The sequence below is a fragment of the Uranotaenia lowii genome, chromosome 2 (genome assembly GCF_029784155.1).
Source record: "Uranotaenia lowii strain MFRU-FL chromosome 2, ASM2978415v1, whole genome shotgun sequence".
In the NCBI taxonomy this organism is placed as follows: domain Eukaryota; kingdom Metazoa; phylum Arthropoda; class Insecta; order Diptera; family Culicidae; genus Uranotaenia; species Uranotaenia lowii.
The window spans coordinates 227,004,439-227,023,281 of NC_073692.1; the positions used below are offsets into that span (position 1 = coordinate 227,004,439).

At 40.0% G+C, this 18,843-nt stretch overlaps 1 protein-coding gene across 2 annotated transcripts in view; it reads left to right on the forward strand.

The window, feature by feature from the left end:
- The window catches only part of LOC129742736 (F-box/LRR-repeat protein 20), an 85,412-nt gene that overhangs the window by 10,088 nt on the left and 56,481 nt on the right, over window positions 1-18,843 (forward strand). Inside the window, exon 1 of one of the 2 annotated variants that reach the window (XM_055734679.1) lies at window positions 1,058-2,097. The exons of the other annotated variant lie outside the window; for it this stretch is intronic. Coding sequence (XP_055590654.1) covers window positions 2,065-2,097 — 33 coding nt within the window. The 5' untranslated portion in view covers window positions 1,058-2,064. Of the gene's footprint in view, window positions 1-1,057; window positions 2,098-18,843 lie in introns of those variants that run through there. 2 annotated transcript variants of the gene reach the window in all.

Here is an 18,843-nt window from a genome sequence, read left to right on the forward strand (position 1 = left end):
AATTAGGAATTTCAAAAATTATTTTTCAACATTGATGGGCCATAACTTGAATAAAACTCAAAATAACGACTTCTAACCTGTTGAGTTGTTTTATTCGAATGAAAATGTTATTATTTCACTGAATTAATAACTGATATTCTCATTTAAAAAAAAGTCATGCATTAAAGAGTAAGGAAAAATAAAAAATCATAAAATTAAGGGTTAAGCATTTCGTAGCTGATCTATGTTTTTCTTTTATCGAAGCATGTTTTTTGGATTTTTTCTTAGACCTTGAATAACGGAAAACTGAAGTGTTGTAGCTGAATATTGTCTGAAAAACGCATTTGAGTCACCTTACAAATCGGTTGAGAAACATTTTTTTTATTTGGGATTTTATGCTTCATTGGTTTATTCATCCCATTCCGAAAGTCTTATTATGGATTTTTTGTGCCAAGGCTTTCAGGGTGAGTCCATGAAAAAAATAATGGTGCAAAGTTAAAGATTTAATGAATTCATTGGGTGTCTAAGATTTTTTTTTATTTGGATGGCCTTCCAATAGTGTCTCTAGAGCTGATTAGGGTTAAACATTAGTATTAAAAGTTCACATTTGGCTAATTAAAGGGTATTCGAGAGAATTATAAAAGTTCAGATAAGAACTTAAATTTTGAGCTTTATGGCATGATACAGGGGTCCTCGAAAAGCTGAGTAAGCTTCCAAGAACCCTTTCTTTGGAACTTTTGGTCACTGGGGTAGCCTTATGACATTTAGCACATAAAACGGACATCTGGACTTTCTTTGAACTGTGTAATTCGTTATGAAGCCGGAACCTATTCCATAGAGGAGGAAACTATTTATTTTTCTCGGAGTACCGTTTACTCAGCCAAATGTGAACTTTAATGTTCCTTATGAAGTTGTAAGGTGGCTTTATCAATCTATTACCAATATTTTGCACCAACCTGTATTATGATGCACTCCACCACACACAGGGGAGAGCACTTTGCGTTCATCTCACTAATTCGAATCGTTCTTTCTTTCTGTGCGAAGAGTTTTTAGTTAGTGTTCGACTGTGGCTATGCGTTATGCTCTCAAACAACAGTCGCACTTTGCATATACATACTCTCGTCTCGTACCCTACAAACAAGCCTGTACACTGAGCAGAGCTGAGTTAGTAGTCATTCAAAGGTTGCTTGCTTGTTGATTTTTGTGTGGTGATGTGATGATGGCCTAGACCAGCTGAGCTGAGCCAGTTCGAGTTCGACAGCACTCGAGGAAGGGTTTCCCCATGGTTGGCCATTCGATTCGGTCGGTTCGGTATTGAGTTGTTGTCTCGTTTCGGGTGTGTTTTATTTTTGCTTTCCCGTCTCTATTTCGGAAAGTTGCTCCGGTCTCTGTGTGATGTTGTTGGGTGGTTGACTCTGGCCTTTTTCTCGTTGGGTGGGTGATATTGATGATGATGTAGTATTCGTGTCCTACCACACACCAGCCAGTCTGCTAGCCAGAATCAGAAGCAGCAGCAGTGTTCCGTAGAGCACCAGTTAGAGCAATAAACAGCTGAGGAAAATAAGCAGAGAGTAGAGAAATTTAAAATACCTACAAAAAAATACTTCGCCATATTGAATCGCGAGAACATTTCGAAAGGTTCAACTTTTTCTTGGTTGCCCAGAATTGTGGCGAAGAATTGGTTCATACTTCCTCGAGGATGGTGTGGTGATTCGTTGAGAATTTCGAGCTCTAGAAGTACGACCATTTGCAAAGTGTCTCATCAAGTTTTGGGGCGTTCGAAAAGTGCTAACTCAAAAGTGTGTAGATGTCAATCGTCGGTCTGAATCCTGTACAATAAATAAAGTGAAATTTTGGAAATTTACTAAGAAGATACATATCTTCAGTGCAGTGAAACGGGTTCAAGTGTGATGCGATTGTATTTGACGAAGATAGGTCGAGTTGCTTAGTGCAAAAGGTGGAGCTATTCGATAGCTCTTAAAAGTTGCTCCAGAGTAGCTTAAAACCTTCACTCAACGAGTCTCAATCATCTGTTCGAGTTGGACAAAAAGACAACGGTGGACGAAGACGCAAAGTGTGACCAAGATGAACCACCAAGTGTCCAGAAATAGATTCGAGGTTAGTAGAAATAATTTGATTGATAAGATGCTTTTCCTGAGAATGAAATCTGATCATTGTGTAGCTAAGTAGATTCTTTTAAGAAGTCGTGTGCTATTCATTGAATGGTTCTATAATTCACACACAAAATGCGAACGCCCCCTCCAAAAGTCCCTGATCCAGACTTGGGCAAGAACAAAGAAACTTTCTCGACAGTTCCCCTGAATGCGAACTTACATGCATATCCACCACATTGCATCGCCTAGTCTATATGTTTTCCTGTTCATGGAGCAACAAAGTACCATATTCCAATGTCTTATTTGTAAATAATCCCATTCTCCACATACCCTGCTGGTCTGTCATTCATACGGTTTTATATATGAAAGCATGTATATATCTATATCTTGATATATCCTGCTACCTCGAGGGACAGCAGGATCGCTCATCTCGACCTGGACCCGCAGAACCAGAACTTCCCAAACAGAAAAATAAAAAGCTCCAGAAAAGGAAACGAAACGAAACGAAAACTGTGACAGCAAACTCTCCATCCATACACACCGCTACGACGCAATAGTAAAGTATAGTGGAGCAGCCGAGGGATTGGACTGGGTACAGAGAGTAGACTAACTAACATATTAAACCTTGTTATTTTGTGTGCTCCCCAGTTCCTGCCCTATATACGGATTCGGGCGAAGGGCACGAGGTGGCGCTGCTCTTTTGGAGCCGCGCGGCCGAGAAGCAGGGAACCTCTTACACTTATACCTCGTAGGGGTATACCTACCGATGTTTATGTGCTTCTTCCCACCCAGTCGCCCAGTGGCTGGCTGGCTGGCTGGCTGGATACAAACAAACATCGCTGAAAGTACGGCACTCGTGCTCTTCTCGTTTTCTCGCTCACTAGCTTCCCATCAGCCAGTTCCATGAACTCCAGCATGAACTCTGCCTGCGCTGGGTCAGTTACAAGTGGGGGATGATGGTGTTTTCCGAAATCGGATGCACCGAGATACGGTATGCACCATATTTTTGGAGCCAGACCATTTAGAACGTCTGGATAAATGGGGTACAAAATAAACAAAAACTCAAAAATGACATGAACTCTTAATTTTTTTTCTATTTAATTTCCTTCTTAATCAACAAGTTAACTACCTACCTCAAGGTGTAGAAATCGATTTTGAGGCAAGGTTTGTGGGTTTGTGATTAAATGCATGATGGACTACTGCCCGTGTCGCATGTCTCTTTGTGAGCTGTTTCTGTCCCGCAACAGCAGTACACAATCATAGTCATTAGTAGATGTTTTATCCGTAAGCCTTGAGGATAGGGACAGTTGTTGTTTTTGTGCCAGAAGCGATAAGCATTAGGGACCAATGCTGCTGCCGGTCGTGTGCATTTCGAGAAAAATGGCTACATTTCACTGAAATTACTTGCACCTAGAACATGTACCTTGCAGCACATTATCTTAACCCTCATCCGTCCCAGAAATTTTACCCGTTACAATCCCCGGAGTGTCAATTTGACACTCCCGACTAAAGCCGATATATCTATCTTGTTTCCCAACCGATTTTTACAAAACTTATAGTTTTGGAAACATTGTAATGTAACTCAAATATGTTTCTCAGTCATTCTTCACCTACAACACTTGTTTTCCGTTATTAAATGTCAAAGAAAAAAATCCGAAAAAAACATGCTTCGGCAAAAAGACTGCAGATCAGCTACGGAATGTTAAAAAAATCACTTAGTTTCTAAGAAAGCTGAAGTATTAGAAGCTATACGTTACACATAAGGATATATTTTTTGAAATTTTTAAGATTCTGATCACAAAAAATGTAAAAAAGTGGTGTGAAAACCGTACTTTTAAATCAATGAACCGTGAAGTTGTTTAAGTCTTAATAGACTTAAATTGAATTTTCCACTGGATTTTGAGTATATCAAAGCAAGACTTCCGCAATAAATATATATTCACCAGAAATACAATATCATACCGATTCTAGTGGTGTAATTACATAAGCGCGATATTTTACAAAAATATGTAAAATATAAAACTGAAAGTAAATCAAGAAAATTTACGCGGAAGCTTTCGTTTCTGTCTGTTTTCGCTTAGCCGTCGGTATCGATTTTTTTAAAGGTTTATTTATGACACTTTACCACCTTGTGGCATTCGTGTCTAACCGTCGGTATCGAAATGTAATTGCAAAGTTGCAAGGAAATCTGAAAAATTTGCAAATTTACAAAAACTTCGAATAACAGCTACTTTTAAAAATTCGTCAAAAATTCTGTGTTTTGTATTTTGAAAATCTAAAAATGCAAAACTGTGCCAAATTACGTCAACTTTTCAATCCTTTTTGAAAATTTATCTGGTGTGACTAAAACAATTTTGAAACTCCAGGCACTGTAAGGGGCAAAAATTTCAGGGACGGATGAGGGTTGATGAGTCAAAGAATACAACCAATTTTAATCTAAGCTTTCGTTTGTCTTATTGATTTCTAGACTCATTGTAAAACAAAATTATAAAACATTAAAAAAAATGTGGGCTTTTGATATAGCTCAGTGCAAGTCTTTTGTCTCCTGAGCCGATGTCCGCGAGTTCGAGCCCAAGAGTAAACATCGAACACCGTTGTACCGTATAAGTTTTTCAATAACTGTCTGCCAACTGCAACTTTTAATGCAGAATGTGAAATTTACTTGCATTCTATCCAACAACTGCGGAAAAGATGCGATTCCGACAATAACGAATATTTACAGCATATTTTTATTTTTAACTACAATTTCAAGTTGAGTTGCAATATTTTCTATTGCAAATTTCTCGTAAACTTCTGGCTTTTGACGGCAAACTCTAGATTGAAAAAATCCTCACATTCGAAATAACAAGTTATCAGTAGAAACGGCGGTCAAAAATGAAGAAAAAAAAGAGATAATTCACAAAATACTGAAATTTTGTTTATAAACCCTACCTTGGGTAATCATTGAAAGATGCCTTACTCATAGTATCATGCACTTTTTTCAAAATTTAGGACTATTCGAACAATAAAGCAACGTATTCAACCAGAAAAACACTAGTTTGTTCAAAATTTCCTGAGATTTCAATGGAAAATGTGTAACGAACCACCTTAACGAATCACCTAACTAAAATAAGACGTAATAGCCACCAACTCTAATTCATAACATATAGCGCCATCTACCTGTGAAATAAATAGGCTTGAAACGGTTCCAATATCGACCGCTTGGCTCACGGTTCCTCTCCGGTTGTGGAGCAACGGAAAAACTGTTCCTTGATCCCGGTCATTCTCATCCCCACAAGTAAAAGCGAGACAAAATAACAGATCCCTTTGTTGAATCTTTAAAATCATCTTTGTCTAAATCGTAGAATGACTCGGCCACTTTTAAAGAGATCGCTAAGTACGACAGTTCGTTTTTTCGAAAGTCTGATATCGCTTAGCTAGCTTAAAAGTGATATTAAGCAACCGTCTCATGTAAAATCTGGAAAATACCAATAGTCACCGCGATATTGGATATTAATAAAATATAAGGACCGTTAATGTAAGCTGACGAATAGTAAGTAGGTTGCACAAATGGTATGAAACCTGTTAAACAAAACCGCGCATAAATATATCCGTAGGAAAAAAAAAGGTAGTGATAAAAAAAAGGCTACAGGACCGTCAGCAATACGCTAGTCGTATTGATCCGAAGAAGGTAATAATTGGATTGGTAATTTATAAGGCTTAAATAACAGTTGAACGTTGACAGATTACCCACGTCAACGTGGGTTCTTATCCGGGACTGGAAGTCTCGTCCGTCTGCCGTGGGTCGACAGGATTGACACTGTTTGCTCGGTTGAGGATTGAAGACCCCCGAGCCGGGCAGTGACAGTGCCTACCACCAAGAGCGAGAACCAGACAACAACCCGCTAGTATACGTTTTGGCCCGATCGACTCGGTTGCGGATCGAATAACCCCGAGTCTTCCTGTACCAGTTCCTGATAAGGCGTCGTGCACAAAAAGTTTGAGTCCGCATCCACCAGTGTCGGGATCGCTCGGCACTACCGATACAGGTGACTCGGTTGCGGTTTCAATACCTCCGAGTCTTCCTGTGCCAGTTCGCGACAAAACAGTCGCCCAAACGGAGATCGTATCACCATCCACCCGTGTCGGAATCACTTCAACCTACCAATCACCGGAACCGGAAATCACACAGGTTAGAATTAACAATAACAAATATTGTACATCAAACCAACCCGTTAGGGAATCAGCTAGGAGCTCCACACACCCAAAATTTGTCATAAAAACTAATTGTTGCCATAACTAAAACACTGTTTTGGCTCTCGAAATACGCCTGGCGGGTAGGCAATCCTCTAGCGAAGTGAGCCTTTTGAATTCTTTTTTATATCACCGAATTAGAGTTACTAGAATCAGTTATTTCGTTTCGCACAACTTTTTCCATTTGATCCACAGTTATCCCCTGTGTCTCCCGATTGGGTTCCGTGAGTCATTAATTCGATTTTTCGAGCCAAACAAATTAGCACCCGCCTTGAGAAAGAGTCTTGGCCGGATTAAAAACACGTGTCAGCAATCTTCCTTCCAGGAAGTGGCGCCCTTAAATAAGTTGCTGGCATTAGTGGCAAGAAGAAAACGTTACAAACTGGCGCCCAACGTGGGGCCGGGAAAACTATTTTGAATCAAACGAACTGAAGTAAGGTTTTTTTTTAGATTATTCTGGAAATCTATAGTAAGTTTATCGAGTTTTGGTTTCTTGCGTTGAACTTACGTGAGTTATTTATATAACAACATTACGTTATTACCTACTACTTTAGCTTAGATCTAAAAAAAAAAAAAAAAAAAAGTTATATACATTCCATTCTCTTAAATTTTCGAGTACACACATTATCCAATTGCATAACGTTTTAAAATTTTGCTCAAGCAATGGAGCAATACCACATAAATGCAAATGACCTTGAAGAAGATGAGCTTAACTATGAGCTACTAATTCGTAATCAGCCTTTGGAAGGCGCAATTGAAAGTCGATACCGAATTTTACGAAATATCTTACGGACAGAAAGTCCTCAAGATGCACTAAACATTCCGCACGTGGGAGTAATGGATGAGTATGAAGATATTCCGTACCAACTCCAACAATTAGGACTAGGCCTTGCCCAAAATCCCACAAAATACATGCGATCAAAACTACTTTCCCGTCTTGTTCACTACCACATGAGAGTTAAACGATATGTTCCACAAGATCCTGTTCAACAAAAAAATGTACAATTATTACTTGATTTAATTTCTCGTTTGACTCGAGAATATTTTCGCATAGATTTTGATGTGGTGGTCCAACAATTGGCTTTAACTTATAATACTGCGCAAGCTCTTCCTACGATTATAAAACCTAAAATTATTGATGACCGAAAGAATTCGACACCATTTCAAGAAAATCAGTTAGGCAACCGAACCTTTGAATTCTTCGAAGGCACTGGGGAAGGTTCGCAGAAGGCGGCATCGAAAATAATGGTACCTGATCCAGAAGATCCAAAACCTTACACTGGAACGATTCCAAAAAAATTAATTTTTAAATCGATTGTGCACACTCTTAGCGAAGGGAGATGGGCGGAGTTAGGTGTGTCCCGTGAAAATTTAGCTAAACATGCTCCCTTGAAAGTAGAATGGGTTAACGAACATCATCCGTCTAATGTTAAATTGAATCAAACTAAACCCGATCAAATGAAAGTTTCACCAAATACTGGGAGACAGCTCGATGATGATCTAATTGAGATCTCACGAGAACCATCGTTGAGCAGAGCTGGCGATGATCCCAAAGAGAACCTTCAAGATTTAGATTTTTTCAGGCAGGACCCTCCTGTTCCTAGTCCAGTCCCGAAAGTTAGTCCCCTGATGGCTAAGACCAGCTCCAATGAATTTATTCACGTTTCCGAGATCGACGCGTACGTTCAAGCTTACGTGAAAGAGCTTCTCAGGCCAGGCATGGATTATAGCAAACCCGAACGAGAAGAACACTCTTTGACAAAACAGTTTAACAAAATGAATCTAATTGGTGAACAGCACACACAACCTAGCATGGACTACGGAGCTCCTGATCCAATTATCAATACTCGAAACCCTGTTCCCTTTGATTTAGGACCTCCGTTGCAGCTAAGCGACCAACCGCGTTTTAACCTTGAGAATCGATCAGCCCAACCACACCATCTGTCCAGACAGCCTATTCCGAATCCTTACGACCAAGTTACTAATCAACTTTCATTTCCCCAAAAGCGGCGCGAACCACAGTTCTACTCCCATGCGTATCACCCGTCAAGTCAAACGACCCCTCATCGTTTACCACACCAGCAAGGTAACATAATCGAGAAGTGGCCAAAGTTTTCGGGAGACACTAATTTAGTACCGGTTTCTGATTTCTTGCGACAAATTGATATTCTGTGTCGTTCTTACGGTATCTCAAAACAGGATCTTAGAATGCATGCACATCTTTTATTCAAAGAGGGTGCCTACGCGTGGTACACTACTTATGAGGAAAGGATCGATTCCTGGGAAACCCTCGAGGCGTACTTGAAATTGCGATACGATAATCCTAACCGAGATCGACTGATCCGGGAGGAAATGCGAAATAGAAGGCAACGTCCTACAGAGCTCTTCAGTGCCTATCTAACGGACATGGAAATGTTTGCTTCACGATTGAACAGGAAAATGTCTGATTTCGAGAAGTTTGAAATCGTGGTGGAAAATATGAAGATTTCTTATAAACGACGATTAGCTTTGACGTATATCACCTCAATCGAACATCTTGCCCAATTGTGTTTTCGTCTCGACGCGTTAGAAAATCAGTTTTACCATTCGGGGGGATTTAAACCAGGCGTGAATCAAATAAGTGTCGATAAATCAGAACGTAACTACTACGAAGATTTCGAAGAGGACGTTTACATGATTCAAAACCAGGCCTCTAGGCCACCTACCAAAGTGGAAATGCGGGAGCCAACACGTGGAGTGAATAGAAATGTCGGACCTAGGAAGTGCTGGAACTGTGAAAGTTCAGCTCACATGTGGCGAGAATGCCCTGAAGAAAGACGAACGTTCTGCCACATATGTGGTTTTATGAACGCAGTTGCGACTAACTGTCCCAATCAACATCGCTTGAATTATAATGGAAACCAAAAAAACTAATTAAAGAGGCTGAGTCTGGGAATCTCTCACCTCAAACCAGTAATCTTTCGATTCCCAATGCTTATCAGTATTTCAACCAAATCTTCAGAATTAGTACTACATTCCATCGATGCCCTCATTTAAAAGTTAGAATTTTGTCACACGACATTGAAGGTCTGGCGGACACGGGAGCGAGTATCTCGGTGATTAGTTCAATCAAACTGATAGATCAACTAGGTTTCAAGATTCACCCACTTTCACTGAACATTTCCACGGCTGATGGAACAGCATATCGATGCTTAGGTTATGTAAATATTCCCTTCACTTTTGAATCAGTTACACACGTGATTCCGACGGTCGTAGTGCCAGAGTTAGCTAAAGATCTCATCTTGGGAATCGATTTCTTGAATACTTTCGGATTTCGATTGGTAAACTCTGCTGATCAAACCGTAAACTCTGTCCTTTTGAAACCAGGAGTAAATCCTGAGAATGGTTTTGAAATATGTCGCGTGGAAAATCAACCCGACGGTTGTCCAGGCAGAGCTGAGTTTCAATTGGAACCAATGAATCCTTTTCTTGAGCCCCCTAATGGATCAGAAATCGATGAAAGCCTCGAGATACCGACGGTTGAACTACCGGACAAAATGATCCAACGCGCGGAAGAGATAGAAACTGGCCATGAGTTAAACTCGAGTGAACGGCAGTCCCTATTCGAGGTCGTTAAGACACTACCAGCCACTTACAACGGACACTTCGGTAGAACCCATTTAATGGAGCATGTCATTGAGCTGCTGCCAGAATCCCAACCTCGAAAGGTACCATATTATCGTTGGTCACCTACTATCGAGAATGTTATTGAAACCGAAATAGATCGTATGAAAACACTGGGCGTAATTGAGGAGTGTCCTGGGGCCGTAGATTTTATAAACCCCTTATTGCCTGTAAAAAAGGCTAACGGAAAATGGCGGATCTGTCTAGATTCCAGAAGACTCAATGAGTGTACACGGAAAGACGAATTTCCATTCCCAAATATGATGGGAATTCTGCAGCGAATAGAAAAATCAAAATACTTTACCGTTATAGATCTATCAGAAGCATATTACCAGGTACCGTTATCCGAGTCATCCAAGAACAAAACAGCCTTTAGGACTACGCGTGGAGTTTACAGGTTCTGTGTGATGCCCTATGGCATCCGGAATGCACCAGCCGGAATGATGAGGCTCATGTCCTCGGTATTAGGTCATGACCTAGAACCACTCGTTTATGTCTACTTAGATGACATTATTATCCTTGGAAATTCTTTTGAAGAACACATAAGACTTATCGGGCAAGTAGCTCAACGACTTCGAGAGGCAGGACTCACTATCAATCTGCAAAAGAGTAAATTCTGTCAGACTGAGATCCGATACTTGGGGTACGTTCTATCCGAAAAGGGGCTTTCTATGGATGCCAGTAAGATTCAGCCTGTACTAGACTATCCTGCTCCCAAATCCGTCAAAGATCTACGTCGACTATTGGGATTGGCCGGCTTTCATCAGAAGTTTATCCGCAATTATTCGGAAATCACCACCCCCTTAACAAATCTTTTAAAAAAAGATCGGAGGAAATTTAATTGGACCCCAGAAGCCGAACGTGCGCTTAACCAACTTAAAACGGCTCTAGTTTCAGCACCGGTCTTGTCAAACCCCAATTTTGCCTTACCATTTGTAATCGAAACCGATAGCTCCGATTTGGCTATCGGAGCGGTGTTAGTTCAACACCAAGAGGGTGCACGAAAACCGATCGCTTACTTCTCCAAAAAGCTATCTAGTACGCAACGACGCTACAGCGCAACTGAGCGCGAGTGCCTGGCGGTACTTTTAAGTATTGAACACTTTAAGCACTTTGTGGAAGGGACATCTTTCATTGTACAAACTGATGCAATGAGCCTCACTTTCCTGAGAAGTATGTCCATCGAAAGCAAATCGGCTAGGATCGCTAGGTGGGCGCTAAAGCTTTCGAAATATGATATCAAACTTGAATATAAGAAAGGATCAGAAAATGTACCAGCTGATGCGCTATCTAGGGCAATAACTGCTATTGAGGTTAAACCAGTTAATGATTATGTTGAACAACTTAAAATAATGGTCGAAAAACATCCTACTCGATATCCAAACTTTCAAATTCATGATGATCGCCTGTTGAAATTTATCCCTTCCGCTTCCGGTTTAGAAGATCCAGATTTTAAATGGAAAGAAGTAGTACCATTTTCCGACCGCCATGACTTGATTAGGTCCGTGCACGAAGAAGCACATTTAGGTCATTTGAAAATATTAAGCAAGCTTAGGGAGCGTTTTTACTGGCCACGCATGTACACCGACGTTAAACGATTCTGCCTTAAGTGTGAAGTATGTCGCGAATCGAAACCCCCTAACTATAACGTGACACCTAGATGTGGCCAACCAAAACTTTGTACTCGCCCTTGGGAACTTATTTCGATGGATTTCCTTGGGCCATATCCCCGTTCTAAACGTGGAAATATTTGGGTCCTTGTCGTGTGCGATTTCTTTTCGAAATTCACCCTTGTACAGTGCATGAGATCAGCTACCACGCCATCCGTGTGTGCCTTCGTCGAAAATCTAGTTTTTAATGTATTTGGGGCACCTGCCGTGTGCATAACTGATAATGCTCAAGTCTTCAAATCTAATTTGTTTGAACAAATGCTCCGCAAATACGGCACTACCCACTGGAATTTATCCGTATACCATCCCAGTCCAAATCCTACAGAACGGGTTAATCGGGTTATAGTTACTGCTATCCGGTGCACTTTGAATAAGAAACGAGAGCATCGCGACTGGGACGAATCTGTTCCCCAAATCGCAAAGGCAATATGCACAACCGTACACGACAGTACGGGATTCACCCCATATTTTGTCAATTTTGGCCGAAATATGGTTGAAAACGGCCAACAGTTTGATACACTGCTTTGTGATACTGTTGGTAAAACAACGGGGAAATTTGATCGCCCCCAACTGATGGAAAGCGTAGACCAAACTGTCAAGGAAAACTTGGAAAAGGCTTATAAAAAGTATAGCGCAAGCTATAATTTACGATCCAACGAACGACATGTTTTTCAAAAGGGCGAAATCGTCTACAAACGGAATGTGCATCTTTCCAACAAGGACCGAAACTTTGTCGGTAAGTTCGCTCCAAAATTCACCAAAGTGCGAATAAAACAAGTTGTGGGCTCCAATGCATACATTTTGGAGAGTATTGAGGGTAAGCGAATTCCCGGAAGTTACCACGGGTCCTTTCTGAAACGCGTATAGTAATACCCAGCGCTATGACGGTGTCCTTTGCCGAGGCACAAAAACCAGAATCACAAAATCAAACACTCGTCCAGAGGTACAAGGCTTCTCAGTTGATCAAAGGTATTCCTTCCATTGCGATTTAAAATAATTAACTCCGCAGTCAATTGATGATAACATTTTATTATTTTCTCTCGTCTTATTGGATAACATCGACAGATTTTTTCATTTGTATTCCTCTTTCTTTCTCACACAATTCCAATGATCTTCAACTTCTAGAAACCACCTAAAAAAAACAGAAAATAAACACATTTAATTTCAACGCAACTTACCTTTAGTCTATAATCTTGAATAATATTAAATTTATAAAAATTAAGAATTATCGTCCTCTTTATGATTGCAAAGCTTGTTTACTTTTGAGGACTCATCTTTGAATCGTCGTCATCGGACACTTAATCAAGTGACAGTTCGTTTGGTAGGGTTGACCGATATTGTTAGGAGGGTCCAGTCGATAACGTCTGAAAACGAATATCTTGTCTTGTCGATAAACCGTTAAATTAAAGCGGCAAAGTTGTTTACCATGACATTAGTTCAGGCTATAGACCTGATTCAAGGCAATTAATTTGAAAACGGACACGTTTCACAAATATATCTGAAGTCAGTTCGCATAATAGAAAGTATATAATCAGAAATGTCTGATGATTTCAGTGCGAAAATAATCTTAATCAAAGAAGAATATGAAAATCGACGAGTAAGATAAAAACATGAAAGAATATATAAATTAACAAAAAGCTCGAACCACAAAAAAAAAAAAAGAAAAGTTTTCAATCCTCGCGATGTTTAGAAGTGGCAACACCCCCGCGAGAAATATGATGAGGAAGGAGAAAATTTAAACCTCCGTGAGTTCAAACGTGTAAGGCGTCCGGGGCAAACTTCAAAAAAAAAAATAACAATAATAAATAAAATGAAAAAAAATTTAACCTCCGCGATGTTCAGAAGTGGCAACACCCCCGGGAGAAATGTGAAGAGGTAGGAGAGAAAATTTAATCCTCCGTGATTTCAGCCGCGGCAACGCGTCCGGAGAAAATTTTTAAGAAATCAAGAAAGATTTAAACCTCCGCGATGTTCAGACGTGGCAACACCCCCGGGAGAAAATTGAAGAGGCAGGAGAGCAAATTTAAACCTCCGTGATTTCAAACGTGGCAACGCGTCCGGAGAAAAATTTAAATAAAATGGCATATAATAATAATGAAAAAGATAAAAAAATAAATAAATAGATAAATAAATAAAAACTAATTTTCAACCTCCGCGATGTTCAGACGTGGCAACACCCCCGGGAGAAAAGTGAAGAGGTAGGAGCAAATTTAATCCTCCGTGATTTCAACCGTGGCAACGCGTCCGGAGAAATTTTTTATAAACAGAAAATTTAAACCTCCGCGATGTTCAGACGTGGCAACACCCCCGGGAGAAAATTGAAGAGGCAGGAGAAAAATTTAAACCTTCGTGATTTTAACCGTGGCAACACGTCCGGAGAAAAATTAAAAAAAAAAAAAAAAAAATTTTAACCTCCGCGATGTTCAGACGTGGCAACACCCCCGGGAGAAAATTGGAGAAGTAGGAGAGAAATTCAAACCTCCGCGATTTCAAACGTGGCAACGCGTCCGGAGAAAATTTAGGTAAAATCTATTTTAAGATAAGTACGATGAACATTATAATAAAGTATAGATGAGATATTAATAATATAGAATTTGAATATTTGAGAATATTTAACCCTCCGCGATGTTCAGACGTGGCAACACCCCCGGGAGAAAAATTGAAGAGGCAGGAGAGAAATTTAAACCTCCGCGATTTAAAACGTGGCAACGCGTCCGGAGAAAAATTTACAAAAAAAAAAAAAAAAAAAATTAAACCTCCGCGATGTTCAGACGTGGCAACACCCCCGGGAGAAAATTGAAGAGGTAGGAGAGAAATTTAAAACCTCCGCGATTTCAAACGTGGCAACGCGTCCGGAGAAAATTTAGGGAAAATATATTTTAGGATAACTACGATGAATATGATTAAAAAGCATAAATGATGGATAATGATAACAAAATATGTAAACCTCCTTGAGTTCTAACGTGGACGCGCGTCGGGAGAAAAATTTAACGGGAAACAGAAAAGAAAAATTCAACCCTCTTCGATGTTTAAACGTTGCAAAGCGTCGAGAGAAATATGTGGCAAAAATAAATTAAAAGTATAACAGTAAATTGTAGATTCAAAAAAAAAAAAAAAATCTAAATTTTACCAATTTCAATTTTTTTTTAATTAAGGGTGGGCAAGTGTAACGAACCACCTTAACGAATCACCTAACTAAAATAAGACGTAATAGCCACCAACTCTAATTCATAACATATAGCGCCATCTACCTGTGAAATAAATAGGCTTGAAACGGTTCCAATATCGACCGCTTGGCTCACGGTTCCTCTCCGGTTGTGGAGCAACGGAAAAACTGTTCCTTGATCCCGGTCATTCTCATCCCCACAAGTAAAAGCGAGACAAAATAACAGATCCCTTTGTTGAATCTTTAAAATCATCTTTGTCTAAATCGTAGAATGACTCGGCCACTTTTAAAGAGATCGCTAAGTACGACAGTTCGTTTTTTCGAAAGTGTGATATCGCTTAGCTAGCTTAAAAGTGATATTAAGCAACCGTCTCATGTAAAATCTGGAAAATACCAATAGTCACCGCGATATTGGATATTAATAAAATATAAGGACCGTTAATGTAAGCTGACGAATAGTAAGTAGGTTGCACAAATGGTATGAAACCTGTTAAACAAAACCGCGCATAAATATATCCGTAGGAAAAAAAAAGGTAGTGATAAAAAAAAGGCTACAGGACCGTCAGCAATACGCTAGTCGTATTGATCCGAAGAAGGTAATAATTGGATTGGTAATTTATAAGGCTTAAATAACAGTTGAACGTTGACAGATTACCCACGTCAACGTGGGTTCTTATCCGGGACTGGAAGTCTCGTCCGTCTGCCGTGGGTCGACAGGATTGACACTGTTTGCTCGGTTGAGGATTGAAGACCCCCGAGCCGGGCAGTGACAGTGCCTACCACCAAGAGCGAGAACCAGACAACAACCCGCTAGTATACGTTTTGGCCCGATCGACTCGGTTGCGGATCGAATAACCCCGAGTCTTCCTGTACCAGTTCCTGATAAGGCGTCGTGCACAAAAAGTTTGAGTCCGCATCCACCAGTGTCGGGATCGCTCGGCACTACCGATACAGGTGACTCGGTTGCGGTTTCAATACCTCCGAGTCTTCCTGTGCCAGTTCGCGACAAAACAGTCGCCCAAACGGAGATCGTATCACCATCCACCCGTGTCGGAATCACTTCAACCTACCAATCACCGGAACCGGAAATCACACAGGTTAGAATTAACAATAACAAATATTGTACATCAAACCAACCCGTTAGGGAATCAGCTAGGAGCTCCACACACCCAAAATTTGTCATAAAAACTAATTGTTGCCATAACTAAAACACTGTTTTGGCTCTCGAAATACGCCTGGCGGGTAGGCAATCCTCTAGCGAAGTGAGCCTTTTGAATTCTTTTTTATATCACCGAATTAGAGTTACTAGAATCAGTTATTTCGTTTCGCACAACTTTTTCCATTTGATCCACAGTTATCCCCTGTGTCTCCCGATTGGGTTCCGTGAGTCATTAATTCGATTTTTCGAGCCAAACAAATTAGCACCCGCCTTGAGAAAGAGTCTTGGCCGGATTAAAAACACGTGTCAGCAATCTTCCTTCCAGGAAGTGGCGCCCTTAAATAAGTTGCTGGCATTAGTGGCAAGAAGAAAACGTTACAAATGTACCGTCCCTAATAACTCGATAAAACGGGGTCAGTAAATACACCAGTAGTCCATAAAAATTTACACGATAACTTTTCTCGCTTAAAATGTATGCATCATACACGAAAAACTATATGAAAAACCGTCCCCACTTACCCCGGTTTAGCTTATATTTTTGTTTTAAAATTTTTGCCAAGATGCCGTAATAAAAATGGGATAAAGAGAGATGCAGAACAAATAAAAGAATCAACAGAGACTGGACCACGGATGCGCAATATACCGGAAGAACTTGACGAAACAAGGAAAAGTTACTATGGAGCCAACAAAATCTACCGTGAGAGAAAAAAATTATGAAACAAAGAAGTTGAAAACCTGTATGGCGACTTGTTTCGGAAATCGGTCCGCTAACTGAAGATCGTTTCCTTGAAAAAGTATAACTTTTTCAATTTATATATTTTTTTCTCTCACGGTAAATTTTCTTGGCACCATACAAACTTTGTCTAGTCTTAAGAACCGTATACTGAACATCCGTGTACGCCAGAAAACCAAACTGCCCATTATTCTTATTGCCGAACTAGATACATAGGCGAGAAGCAGGCTATATGCGTCTATTAAGCTGAATACTGATTTAATCAAATATTACTTCGAATATGTGTACAAAAACTTCATACACATGAGCAGACATCTGTTTTCTATACATTGGAGTAACTTTTATGTTGAAATCTCCTTCTCTGGCAAAACTTCTGTAAATTTTCATAGAGAATGCTAGAAACTGATAATTTTCATAGGAGAAAGCTGAAGTTTTATAAAAATCTATGTCTTAATTTAATGGAATAAAAACAAAAGTTAGGGTTGGAGGCTAACTGCCAAAAGAAAAACTTTATCAAGTCTGTTTTTAGATCTTCTCAATTCTCTCTCAAGATGTTGATTTGAGCTTAGATTCAAAATTTTAATGACAAAAATCATATATTAGTTCTATTTAATCTATTATTTTAGGATTTAGGAGGCATTTTACAAACATGATGGGGACATATAAAAACACTCTCTTATTATACTTTCTAATCATTATGAAACCTGCATAAAAGCTCAAATTTGTTAACTTTTTGAGTTTTATTAGAGATGTTGTCTAGTCATGCAGATGCAACCATTTCATCAAAAGACCTTAGGCGCATTTAGGAACACTTTCCCCTACTTGGGTTATCTTGGGCTTTGATAGTTCATAAATCACGCAAAAATATTTCATGAGAGATCCTCTCCACCTTCATATCGTTTCACTGCAAGGGGGAGAGGTCTCAAATAATCATAGAAACATTTCTCGTATCCAAGTATCCTCCCATGTCAAATTCTGTTCCATTTGTTCGATTCGTTGTTGAGCTATTTGAAAAATTGTATGGGAACAACCCCCCTCTTCTAGTCCTATCTCGTAACTGAAAGAGTGAGGGGTCTTAAATATTCACAGAAATTTGTATCGTTCTCAAATATCCTCTCATGTTAACATTGGGTTCAATTGATCGTCAGCTATGTTAAAAATTTAGAAATCTCCTTTCCCTCTTCCAATGAGGGGAGGGGGGTCTCAAACTATTATAGATATCTTCTCCGGCCTCAAAACCGTATACCTGCCGAGATTCACGCAAATTGGTTTCAGTAGTTAACGAGTCGAAAAGGAACATGCAGAACGACAGACAGACAGAACCGTTATTTATGCAACAAGTTGCAAAAAGTAGATTTTTTAAGAACGATATGTGCACCAAGTTTCGTACCCGTACAACAAAACGGATTTGACGTTTGAGTTGAAGATTTGGATTTTTGTTCTTGGTGCTCACAAGCGCAAATCGGGCTTTTCTGATCCGGGTTTTGATGTCTTTCTTGGTACCACCATCAGGTGTTATCTGGCTACTAAGCTTCTGGAAGACTTCCACTTTCTCAACTTGTTGCCCATATGAAACTGGAGGGATTTCTCTGTTAATTTCCATCGACTTAGTCTTTCCGACATTGACTTTGACATTGCTGTCTTGGAGCTTTCGGATAGGTCGTCGAGTTTGCTCTGCATATCCGGTTGTGTTTGGGCGAGCAAGACAATATCGTCTGGCAGGTCAAAGTCTTTAAGTTGCTCCATTGTTGAAGGATTCCATGACAATCTTCAGTTCGGTACACAGTCGATCGAACCAGTCAGAATCTCATCCATTACGATGAGAAAAAAATAGCGGAGATAGGATGCGTCCTTGTCTCAAGACACTGTCGTGCAGAACCTATCACAAAAAACGCCTCGTACTGTGCTTCGATGAGATGGACTAGTTTCTCTGGGACTCCTCATCGTCTAAGAGCAGGCCAGAAGTTTTCATGGTTCAATCGGTCGAATTATTTTCCGAAATCAACAAACACCAGCAGAAGAGTCCTGGAATTCCTTGATTTGGTCCAGTATTATTCGTAGCGTTGTGACACATGATCATCCGGATCGAAATCCAGCTTGTTGTCGTCGGAGTGTAGCGTCTATTT